Here is a 13,037-nt window from a genome sequence, read left to right on the forward strand (position 1 = left end):
TACTTGTGAATGCGATTAACCGAATATGTCTAATTTCTAATATATAATTTATCATGCGCTCGATTATACGAATAGATATCTCACCCTTTCTTTGTTTCGCCGTTGTCTTTATATTGGTAACATGCAGGTGATTCGCATTGAGAGGAGGTTAGCCGAGTTGGTCTTGAGTAGTTGTCGCTCTGATACGTAGCACTCGGGGGGACGAACGCGTTAATTTACTTGCTATTGATTTATTATATTTTGGCAAATACTTGAGTTGTTTATTTGAGATTGCCACTTTAATTGTGTTAATTGATGAATTAAGATGCTATGAAATCCTTGAACTAATTGTTGAGTTTCCGTTGCACTTCTATAGAAGTTGATTCATGTTAAAGTCTATTATTTTGATGTTGTCGGTTCTTCCGTATTTGGTGAATGCTATGTATCCGCTTATGCGACGAGGTGATTTGTCATTGAGAATGAATATGTGACACCTCAATTGCTTATTTTTGTGAATTTTTATACTCTGATTTTATTTAAATTCTGCGGGTAGAATCGGGGTGTTACATTAGTGGTATTAGAGCAGGTCGGTCTTGTCCGGCCAAGTGTTGAGTCGTAGTGTAGTCTAACAATCATGTATTGTTGTTTGTGCTGATTGTTTTTGTGTTGTAGTGACGTTATGGCTGGGAGGAATGACGCGGCGATAGCTGCTGCTTTGGAAGCGATGGCTCAGGCTATGCAGAACCAACCTAATGCTGACGAGAATGATGGGTCTCGTAGTTTGGCAACTTTCCAGAGGGAGAATCCGCCAGTGTTCAAGGGTACGCATGATCCCGATGGTGCTCCTGATTGGTTGAAGGAGATCGAGCGAATCTTCCGTGTTATGGATTGCACTCCTACACAGAAGGTTAGATATGGCACTCATATGCTGGCTAAGGAGGCAGATGATTGGTGGCTAGAGACCCGTAGGAGGTTGGAGGCTCATGGTGAGGAGATCACTTGGATTGCGTTTCGCATGGAGTTCTTAAGGAAATACTTTCCTGAGGATGTCCGTGGTAAGAAGGAGATTGAATTCCTTGAGCTGAAACAAGGGAACAAGTCTGTTGTGGAGTATGCTGCTAAGTTTGGTGAGCTGGCTAAGTTTTACCAATACTATGATGGTGCGAATGGTGAGTTTTCCAAGTGTATCAAGTTTGAGAATGGGTTGCGTCCAGAAATCAAGAAAGCGGTTAGTTACCAGAAGATCCGTATTTTTGCTGATTTGGTGGATAGTTGTCGGATTTATGAGGAGGACAACAATGCTCATTATCGTGTTATTAATGAGAAGAGGGGCAAGAATCAACAAAGCCGCGAGAAACCGTATGATGCTGGTAAAGGGAAGCAAAGAGTTACTCATGGTCATAAGACTAGTGGGGGAGATGCTCCTGCTAGGATTATATGCTTCAAGTGTGGTCAACCTGGTCATAAGAGCAATGCTTGTACTGCTGATATGAAGAGGTGTTACCGTTGTGGTAAGACGGGACACATGTCATCTGATTGTAAGCATAAGGATGTTGTTTGCTTTAACTGTGGTGCGGAGGGGCATATTGATAGCCAGTGTCAGAAGCCAAAGAAGACAGCTGTAGGTGGTAAAGTGTTTGCTTTGTCAGGAACTCAGACATCTAGTGAGGATGGCCTTGTTAGAGGTACTTGTTTCATTAATAGAATTCCTTTAATTACTATTATTGATACCGGTGCCACTCATTGTTTTATTGCTGTTGATTGTGTGAAAAGATTGGGTCTTACTTTGTCTGCTATGAATGGAGAAATGGTTGTCGAACTCCCCGCTAAGGGAACGGTGACTACTTCTCTAATGTGTTTGGATTGTCCTCTGTCAATCTTTGATAGGGACTTTGTTGTTGACTTTGTGTGTTTACCGCTTGTTGGTTTGGATGTGGTTTTGGGTATGAATTGGTTGAAACGCAACTACGTTCATATCAATTGTTTTAACAACACGGTGAGATTTTCTTCTCTTGAAGAAGAAGGAGTTGGTTTGTTGACCGGTAAGCAGTTGAAGCAACTGATGCAAGACGAAGCACAAATGTTCTCATTGATGGCGTCCTTGTCTTTTGAGAATCAAGTTCGAATTGATGAGTTAAAGGTGGTGAGAGAATTTTCTGAAGTGTTTCCTGATGACATTCCTGATGTACCTCCAGAAAGAGAAGTTGAGTTTACGATTGATCTTGTACCTGGTACCAGACCTGTTTCTATGGCACCGTACAGGATGTCTGCATCGGAGTTGTCTGAATTGAAGAAGCAATTAGAAGAATTGCTTGAGAAGAAGTTTGTAAGACCAAGTGTATCACCGTGGGGAGCACCCGTATTGCTTGTAAAGAAGAAAGATGGAAGTATGAGACTTTGTGTTGATTATCGCCAATTGAATAAAGTGACGATAAAGAACAAGTATCTACTTCCAAGAATTGATGACTTGATGGATCAGTTAGTGGGTGATAGTGTGTTTTCTAAGATTGATTTGAGGTCTGGATATCACCAAATTAGAGTAAAAGAAGATGATATTCAGAAGACCGCGTTCAGGACTCGGTATGGACACTACGAGTATTCGGTGATGCCCTTCGATGTTACTAATGCGCCAGGAGTATTCATGGAGTACATGAACCGTATTTTTCATACTTACTTAGATCGGTTTGTGGTGGTATTCATTGATGACATTCTTATCTACTCTAAATCTGAAGAAGAGCATGAAGAGCATCTGAGAATTGTGTTGCAAGTTCTAAAAGAGAAGCAGTTGTATGCCAAGTTGTCCAAGTGTGAATTCTGGTTGCATGAAGTTAGTTTCCTTGGTCATGTCATTTCTGGTAGTGGCATTGTCGTGGATCCTTCTAATGTTGATGCTGTCTTACAATGGGAGACTCCGAAGTCAGTGACTGAGATTAGAAGTTTCTTGGGTTTAGCCGGTTACTTTAGACGGTTTATCGAAGGATTTTCTAAGTTGGCACTTCCGTTGACGAGATTGACTTGCAAAGGAAAGGCTTTTGTGTGGGATGTTCAATGTGAAGAAAGTTTCAATGAGTTGAAGAAGAGGTTGACGTCGGCTCCGGTTTTGACTTTGCCTAATCCATGAGAGCCTTTTGTTGTGTACTGTGATGCTTGCTTGATGGGGTTAGGCGGTGTGCTTATGCAGAATGGTAAAGTGGTTGCTTATGCGTCTAGACAGTTGAGGACCCATGAAAAGAATTATCCTACGCATGATCTTGAGTTGGCTGCAGTGGTCTTTGTGTTAAAGATTTGGAGACATTATCTTTATGGTTCTAGATTCGAAGTATTTAGCGATCATAAGAGTTTGAAGTACCTTTTTGATCAGAAAGAGTTGAATATGAGGCAGCGAGGGTGGCTTGAATTGTTGACGGACTATGATTTCGGTTTGAACTATCATCCCGGAAAAGCTAATGTTGTGGCCGATGCTTTAAGCCGAAAGACTTTGCATATGTCGACTATGATGGTTAAAGAGTTGGAGTTTATTGAGCAGTTCTGAGACTTGAGTTTGGTTTGCAAAGTGACACTGCATAGTGTTATGTTGGGAATGTTGAAGATTAACAATGACTTCCTTGACAATATTAGAGAGGCTCAGAAGCTAGATGTGAAGTTGGTGGATTTGATGGTAGGAACCGATCGAATTGAGAATGGTGATTTCAAGTTAGATGCATGTGGTGTGTTGACATTCCGAGATCGTATTTGCATTCCTGATGATGAAGAGATTAAGAAGGCAATTCTTGAAGAGAGTCATAGAAGCAATTTGAGTATTCATCCAGGAGCTACAAAGATGTATCAAGACTTGAAGGGTTTGTTTTGGTGGCCTGGTATGAAACGTGATATGGCACAGTTTGTGTATGCTTGTTTGACTTGTCAGAAGTCAAAGATCGAACATCAGAAGCCTGCAGGATTGATGCAACCGTTAGAAGTTCTAGAATGGAAATGGGATAGCATTTCGATGGACTTTGTAACGGGATTACCTAACACCTTGAGAGGATTTGATTCGATTTGGGTGATTGTTGATAGGCTTATGAAGCCGGCACACTTTATACCTATTAACATCACATTTCCGATTACGAAGTTAGCAGAGATATATGTCAAGGTGATTGTGAAGTTGCATGGTGTACCTGTGTGTATTGTGTCGGATAGAGATCTGAGGTTTACCTCCGATTTCTGGAGAAGTTTGCAAGAGGCGTTGGGATCTAAGTTGAGGTTGAGTACGGCGTATCATCCACAGACAGATGGTCAGGCCAAGAGGACTATTCAGTCATTGGAGGATTTGTTGAGAGCATGTGTTCTTGAGAAGGGAGGTTCGTGGGATACTTATCTTCCGTTGATTGAGTTCACTTACAATAACAGTTACCATTCTAGTATTGGGATGGCACCTTTTGAGGCGCTGTATGGTCGGAGGTGTAGGACTCCGTTATGTTGGCACGAGTCGGGTGAGAGTTTGGTACTTGGACCCGAGATGGTTAGGGAGACTACAGAGAAAGTTAAACTTATTCGAGATAAGATGAAAGCTTCTCAAAGTAGGCAGAAAAGTTACCATGACAAGAGAAGAAAAGATTTGGAATTTCAAGCTGGCGATCATGTGTTTTTGAGGGTCACACATGTGACTGGTGTTGGGCGAGCTCTGAAGTCTAAGAAGCTCACTCCTCGCTTTATCGGTCCGTATCAGATATTAGATCGTGTGGGGAAAGTTGCTTATCGTGTGGCGCTACCGCCAAATCTTGCTAACCTTCACGATGTGTTTCATGTGTCACAACTCAGAAAGTATGTTTCAGATCCGTCTCATGTGATCCAGATGGACGATGTGCAAGTGCGTGATAATCTCACAGTGGAGACGATGCCTGTGCGAATTATGGATCGCGAAGTGAAGGTTCTAAGAGGCAAAGAGATTCCATTGGTGAAAGTTGTCTGGTTGGGAGCTGCTGGTGAGAGCCTAACCTGGGAGCTGGAGAGCAAGATGCGAGACTCCTATGCCGAGTTATTTGAATCAGGTAAATTTTTATTTTCGAGGACGAAAATATTCTAGTGGGGGAGAATTGTAACGCCCGGAAAATTATTTATTCGCTTAATTTAGACGTTTGTGATGTTTATTGAATTTTTGCGTTTTGAAGCGATTTAGTCGGTATTAGTTCGGGATAGCGGATCGACATTTAATCAAAAATTTTAATATTTTTAGTAATAGAAATATTAATAAGCTAATATGTAGCGTTTTGAGAATTTTCTGAGTAATTGAGATTAGACCGTAAAAATGAGTTATTGAGTAATAAGCCAGTATATTAAATAATCGAATTTTGTTTTAATTGAATAAAAAGTGGAATATTATTAAAAATAGTATTTTAATTTATTTTGAGTTAATGAGTTTATTGGGCTATTTTGATTTAGTAAAGATTGGTGAAGGGGGTGTTAACTCTTAGGCCCAATATTGTAGAAAAAAATAGGTTTTTAGTGTTAGTGTTAGAGTGAACAAAGAGAAGAAACCCAAAAGGAGAAAAAAAAATAGAAACCATTTTGAAGAGAGGAAGCTAGGTTTTGGAGAGGAGTAGAGGAGTCCCAATCCAAGTGCTAGAGTTGTAGAGATTTCTTCAATCCAAACAAGAGGTAAGGGTGGGGTTATCTTCCTATAATAAGGCTTATGATTATTTGTATGTTGGGGTTTAGGGGTTTAGGTTGTTGCAATTGTTTGTGTTAATTGATTGCTTGGAGTAGGATTTTGCTATGAAATTATATGGGTTCATATGGTTGCTTTTAATTGTTTGCTGTCTATTTAAAAAAATATATATATAAAGGAGAGGCGATGAATACACATGTATATGAATGGAGGGGATTGACCCAAAGCTGCGACACTTGTTTAACGTATTTTTCCATGACGCTGAAATCTTTTTCTTAATGCTACTATTGTTTCTTGTTTGTGGATTCCTTGTTTCTGTTTCCCCTGTTTTTTTTCTTAAATCGATGGCCATAGTAAGTGAGGGGTGTCCGCCCCACATATAATAGATGACTATTATTTATTTCAAAGTAGTGACTGAGAAATGGCATGTAGTATTTTATGAATGAATGAAATGGTTTCAATTTGTTTAACTTTAACATGTGGGTCATGTTAGTGGAAGATAAATGAATTTATGCATCTTGTTACTTGGGTAAACCGCCCCAATGCAATGCCTCTCCATCCATAGTTGTCTTTTATTATTAAATAAATGTTAATTAGTTGAGATGCACACCCCTACATCTAGTGAACTTCCTTATTTCTTTCTTGGTGTGAGATGTTGATCCCAGGTAGAAATGGAAATAAACTATACATATGCCTAATTGAATGAATAATTGAATGACACTATCTTATATTTTAATAAGTGAATGGCAAATTGGTATAATGAGACTTACTACCCATGTTGATAACCGCCCCCCCTTGTAAGCTTAATATATATATATATATATATATATATATATATATATATATATATATATATATATATATATATATATATATATATATATATATATATATATATATATATAATAACTAGTTCCTATTGGCAATGAACACATTTAATAATTAGTCCCGTTCGACCGAAATAGCGGAAATAGACGGTATAATTAGTTATCCGGAATTTGATGAAAATTAACGTGGTAGTTAAGTTTAATTAGTATATTAACGTGGTGATGTTATTTTGTCGAAATTGTGATATTAATCGGTCGATTAAATTAATAGTTGAATTAATTTTTTATAAGCCTATTTAATTAAAATAAATTGAACTTAGATTAACTATTCGATTTAGCGGTAAATTTTGATATCTTGCGAATTTGACCGTGAATTTGATTGTTGTGAATATCTTTGAGATTGTTTTGCTAATGGCATCGTCGGTTGATTTGATGAATTGTCGGAATTGTTTCGTTGTTGTATGAAGTTGTTGTATTATGTGTGAAGTGTATTACCTTTAATAATCGGTAATAATTGTGATATGGGCGTGTTCCTTGTGACGAATATTTTTGTGAAGTAAATGATGATGATGGTGTTGTGTGATGTTCGTTTCATCGAGTCGCATGCATTTGCATATTTATTGTGACGGCCTGGATTGGCAAATTAGTGACGAAGGCTTATGCCTTGTGCCTCTGAATTGGGCAATTGGTGACGGGGGCTGAAGCTCTGATTGGTACCACATGCATGTACATGAGTCATGTCCCATATATTTCTATGTGATTCATAGCGTGACGTTTGTGACTTTGTTGTGATTTGTATTTTTGTGACTTATTAAATGATGGGATTATGTGAAGATGTGAATTTGTGACTTAATGATATAATGACTATATTAATACTTGTGAATGCGATTAACCGAATATGTCTAATTTCTAATATATAATTTATCATGCGCTCGATTATACGAATAGATATCTCACCCTTTCTTTGTTTCGCCGTTGTCTTTATATTGGTAACATGCAGGTGATTCGCATTGAGAGGAGGTTAGCCGAGTTGGTCTTGAGTAGTTGTCGCTCTGATACGTAGCACTCGGGGGGACGAACGCGTTAATTTACTTGCTATTGATTTATTATATTTTGGCAAATACTTGAGTTGTTTATTTGAGATTGCCACTTTAATTGTGTTAATTGATGAATTAAGATGCTATGAAATCCTTGAACTAATTGTTGAGTTTCCGTTGCACTTCTATAGAAGTTGATTCATGTTAAAGTCTATTATTTTGATGTTGTCGGTTCTTCCGTATTTGGTGAATGCTATGTATCCGCTTATGCGACGAGGTGATTTGTCATTGAGAATGAATATGTGACACCTCAATTGCTTATTTTTGTGAATTTTTATACTCTGATTTTATTTAAATTCTGCGGGTAGAATCGGGGTGTTACATTAGTGGTATTAGAGCAGGTCGGTCTTGTCCGGCCAAGTGTTGAGTCGTAGTGTAGTCTAACAATCATGTATTGTTGTTTGTGCTGATTGTTTTTGTGTTGTAGTGACGTTATGGCTGGGAGGAATGACGCGGCGATAGCTGCTGCTTTGGAAGCGATGGCTCAGGCTATGCAGAACCAACCTAATGCTGACGAGAATGATGGGTCTCGTAGTTTGGCAACTTTCCAGAGGGAGAATCCGCCAGTGTTCAAGGGTACGCATGATCCCGATGGTGCTCCTGATTGGTTGAAGGAGATCGAGTGAATCTTCCGTGTTATGGATTGCACTCCTACACAGAAGGTTAGATATGGCACTCATATGCTGGCTAAGGAGGCAGATGATTGGTGGCTAGAGACCCGTAGGAGGTTGGAGGCTCATGGTGAGGAGATCACTTGGATTGCGTTTCGCATGGAGTTCTTAAGGAAATACTTTCCTGAGGATGTCCGTGGTAAGAAGGAGATTGAATTCCTTGAGCTGAAACAAGGGAACAAGTCTGTTGTGGAGTATGCTGCTAAGTTTGGTGAGCTGGCTAAGTTTTACCAATACTATGATGGTGCGAATGGTGAGTTTTCCAAGTGTATCAAGTTTGAGAATGGGTTGCGTCCAGAAATCAAGAAAGCGGTTAGTTACCAGAAGATCCGTATTTTTGCTGATTTGGTGGATAGTTGTCGGATTTATGAGGAGGACAACAATGCTCATTATCGTGTTATTAATGAGAAGAGGGGCAAGAATCAACAAAGCCGCGAGAAACCGTATGATGCTGGTAAAGGGAAGCAAAGAGTTACTCATGGTCATAAGACTAGTGGGGGAGATGCTCCTGCTAGGATTATATGCTTCAAGTGTGGTCAACCTGGTCATAAGAGCAATGCTTGTACTGCTGATATGAAGAGGTGTTACCGTTGTGGTAAGACGGGACACATGTCATCTGATTGTAAGCATAAGGATGTTGTTTGCTTTAACTGTGGTGCGGAGGGGCATATTGATAGCCAGTGTCAGAAGCCAAAGAAGACAGCTGTAGGTGGTAAAGTGTTTGCTTTGTCAGGAACTCAGACATCTAGTGAGGATGGCCTTGTTAGAGGTACTTGTTTCATTAATAGAATTCCTTTAATTACTATTATTGATACCGGTGCCACTCATTGTTTTATTGCTGTTGATTGTGTGAAAAGATTGGGTCTTACTTTGTCTGCTATGAATGGAGAAATGGTTGTCGAACTCCCCGCTAAGGGAACGGTGACTACTTCTCTAATGTGTTTGGATTGTCCTCTGTCAATCTTTGATAGGGACTTTGTTGTTGACTTTGTGTGTTTACCGCTTGTTGGTTTGGATGTGGTTTTGGGTATGAATTGGTTGAAACGCAACTACGTTCATATCAATTGTTTTAACAACACGGTGAGATTTTCTTCTCTTGAAGAAGAAGGAGTTGGTTTGTTGACCGGTAAGCAGTTGAAGCAACTGATGCAAGACGAAGCACAAATGTTCTCATTGATGGCGTCCTTGTCTTTTGAGAATCAAGTTCGAATTGATGAGTTAAAGGTGGTGAGAGAATTTTCTGAAGTGTTTCCTGATGACATTCCTGATGTACCTCCAGAAAGAGAAGTTGAGTTTACGATTGATCTTGTACCTGGTACCAGACCTGTTTCTATGGCACCGTACAGGATGTCTGCATCGGAGTTGTCTGAATTGAAGAAGCAATTAGAAGAATTGCTTGAGAAGAAGTTTGTAAGACCAAGTGTATCACCGTGGGGAGCACCCGTATTGCTTGTAAAGAAGAAAGATGGAAGTATGAGACTTTGTGTTGATTATCGCCAATTGAATAAAGTGACGATAAAGAACAAGTATCTACTTCCAAGAATTGATGACTTGATGGATCAGTTAGTGGGTGATAGTGTGTTTTCTAAGATTGATTTGAGGTCCGGATATCACCAAATTAGAGTAAAAGAAGATGATATTCAGAAGACCGCGTTCAGGACTCGGTATGGACACTACGAGTATTCGGTGATGCCCTTCGATGTTACTAATGCGCCAGGAGTATTCATGGAGTACATGAACCGTATTTTTCATACTTACTTAGATCGGTTTGTGGTGGTATTCATTGATGACATTCTTATCTACTCTAAATCTGAAGAAGAGCATGAAGAGCATCTGAGAATTGTGTTGCAAGTTCTAAAAGAGAAGCAGTTGTATGCCAAGTTGTCCAAGTGTGAATTCTGGTTGCATGAAGTTAGTTTCCTTGGTCATGTCATTTCTGGTAGTGGCATTGTCGTGGATCCTTCTAAGGTTGATGCTGTCTTACAATGGGAGACTCCGAAGTCAGTGACTGAGATTAGAAGTTTCTTGGGTTTAGCCGGTTACTTTAGACGGTTTATCGAAGGATTTTCTAAGTTGGCACTTCCGTTGACGAGATTGACTTGCAAAGGAAAGGCTTTTGTGTGGGATGTTCAATGTGAAGAAAGTTTCAATGAGTTGAAGAAGAGGTTGACGTCGGCTCCGGTTTTGACTTTGCCTAATCCATGAGAGCCTTTTGTTGTGTACTGTGATGCTTGCTTGATGGGGTTAGGCGGTGTGCTTATGCAGAATGGTAAAGTGGTTATTTTGTCGAAATTGTGATATTAATCGGTCGATTAAATTAATAGTTGAATTAATTTTTTATAGCCTATTTAATTAAAATAAATTGAACTTAGATTAACTATTCGATTTAGCGGTAAATTTTGATATCTTGCGAATTTGACCGTGAATGTGATTGGTGTGAATATCTTTGAGATTGTTTTGCTAATGGCATCGTCGGTTGATTTGATGAATTGTCGGAATTGTTTCGTTGTTGTATGAAGTTGTTGTATTATGTGTGAAGTGTATTACCTTTAATAATCGGTAATAATTGTGATATGGGCGTGTGCCTTGTGACGAATATGTTTGTGAAGTAAATGATGATGATGGTGTTGTGTGATGTTCGTTTCATCGAGTCGCATGCATTTGCATATTTATTGTGACGGCCTGGATTGGCAAATTAGTAACGAAGGCTTATGCCTTGTGCCTCTGAATTGGGCAATTGGTGACGGGGGCTGAAGCTCCGATTGGTACCACATGCATGTACATGAGTCATGTCTCATATATTTCTATGTGATTCGTAGCGTGACGTTTGTGACTTTGTTGTGATTTGTATTTTTGTGACTTATTAAATGATGGGATTATGTGAAGATGTGAATTTGTGACTTAATGATATAATGACTATATTAATACTTGTGAATGCGATTAACCGAATATGTCTAATTTCTAATATATAATTTATCATGCGCTCGATTATACGAATAGATATCTCACCCTTTCTTTGTTTCGCCGTTGTCTTTATATTGGTAACGTGCAGGTGATTCGCATTGAGAGGAGGTTAGCCGAGTTGGTCTTGAGTCGTTGTCGCTCTGATACGTAGCACTCGGGGGGACGAACGCGTTAATTTATTTGCTATTGATTTATTATATTTTGGCAAATACTTGAGTTGTTTATTTGAGATTGCCACTTTAATTGTGTTAATTGATGAATTAAGATGCTATGAAATCCTTGAACTAATTGTTGAGTTTCCGTTGCACTTCTATGGAAGTTGATTCATGTTAAAGTCTATTATTTTGATGTTGTTGGTTCTTCCGTATTTGGTGAATGTTATGTATCCGCTTATGCGACGAGGTGATTTGCCATTGATAATGAATATGTGATACCTCAATTGCTTATTTTTGTGAATTTTTATACTCTGATTTTATTTAAATTCCGCGGGTAGAATTGGGGTGTTACAGTTTCTACTACCATGAACCGGGTTACACCTACATGGGAACCGGTTCCTGCTGAACAGAAATCCTTCGTTTCTGATTTTTACCACGGAAACCCAGTTCCTCCCAACTGGGAACCGATTCCTGACGCTGCTGTAGCAGAAAAACTCCAATTTTCCAGCACCGTAGAAACTCGAATCCATACCAATTCGCACCCAAATGTATTATAACATCAAACAGCAACCACAAATACAAATTGACACATTTATAACACATTTCAACCATTCAATTAACACCATACATGATCAATACAACATTATTAATCAATTCTCCCAAAACCTAACATTCTACAGCCTAAGCATAACTCAATTGACACAAACAACATGTTCAATCCATTCTACTACCTATAATCCCATAATAGAAGATAAATGGAAGAGTCCCCCCTTACCTGAAGGTTGATTCTTCGCTCTTCCCCTTTTCGCACTTCTCCGCTTCTCTTCTCTTTCACGTTCAGACTTTCTCTTCTCCTTTGTTCTATTCCTCTTTTCTCACAATCCTTTATTTTGTGAAAAAAAATAATAATAAAACCATTCTAATTAGTAATAGGGCCTACCAACACACACCCTCTTTACTAATCACAGCTCAAGCCCATTTGTTTAATTTCTCAATAATTCCAAATAATTCTCATAATTTAACTAAATTAATTTAATTTAAATTACGAAAATATGGAATGTTACAAATGACATGTACAGTAGATGCTAGGAATTGGAAAATAATGGAATAGAAATATAATTGAATTGAAATTAATATAATGTGATTATTAATTGGTTTATTGATTAATAGTTGAATTAATTTCAATTAGTCTATTTGATTAGAAAATACTTGGACTTAGATAAATTATTCGGTTTGTCGGTAAATAACGGTATCTTGAGAATTTGACTGTAATCATGTTTTGGGATTTAGTAAATATCATAGGGATTATGAAATGACAGTAAGTAGTGAATTTAACCGGTAGTGGCGTAGGATATATCTGATTAATTAGAGAATATTAGGTGAATGATTTTAGTTAGTTGATGGTGAATTGGTGAGTTAATTAAACGACTAATGTATAGAGAATTATGAGACTAATGTGAATTTACTTAATGCGTTGATTTGTTGCGATATATCGAAACATGACGATGTTGTGATGATTTTGTTAATATGTGAAGTTATATGTTTGTCGTGATATACCGAAGCATGATGATGTCGTGATGATTTTGTTAATATGTGAAGTTGTATATTGGCGATGATGTGTCGAGACGTGATGATATCGTGACGATTTTATTTCTATGTGAAGATGAAAGATTAATTGTGACATTGAATTACCTCCA

The 13,037-nt window shown here is 38.4% G+C and overlaps 1 protein-coding gene across 1 annotated transcript; it reads left to right on the forward strand.

Annotated features, from left to right (window-relative positions):
• Positions 1–930: 930 nt before the first annotated feature.
• LOC131647503 (uncharacterized protein C683.02c-like) lies at positions 931–7,551 on the forward strand. The gene is made up of 2 exons (XM_058917399.1): positions 931–1,664; positions 7,454–7,551. Exons 1-2 carry the CDS (start codon positions 995–997, stop codon positions 7,465–7,467), a joined length of 684 nt encoding a protein of 227 aa, XP_058773382.1. The 5' UTR covers positions 931–994; the 3' UTR covers positions 7,468–7,551.
• The last annotated feature ends 5,486 nt before the right edge of the window (positions 7,552–13,037 follow it).

This window comes from Vicia villosa, linkage group LG2 (genome assembly GCF_029867415.1).
Source record: "Vicia villosa cultivar HV-30 ecotype Madison, WI linkage group LG2, Vvil1.0, whole genome shotgun sequence".
Classification (NCBI taxonomy): Eukaryota; Viridiplantae; Streptophyta; class Magnoliopsida; order Fabales; family Fabaceae; genus Vicia; species Vicia villosa.

Bases quoted from the DNA above. Each gene is read 5' to 3' on its own strand.
- LOC131647503 (XM_058917399.1), top strand. From the start codon at position 995: ATGGAGTTCTTAAGGAAATACTTTCCTGAGGATGTCCGTGGTAAGAAG.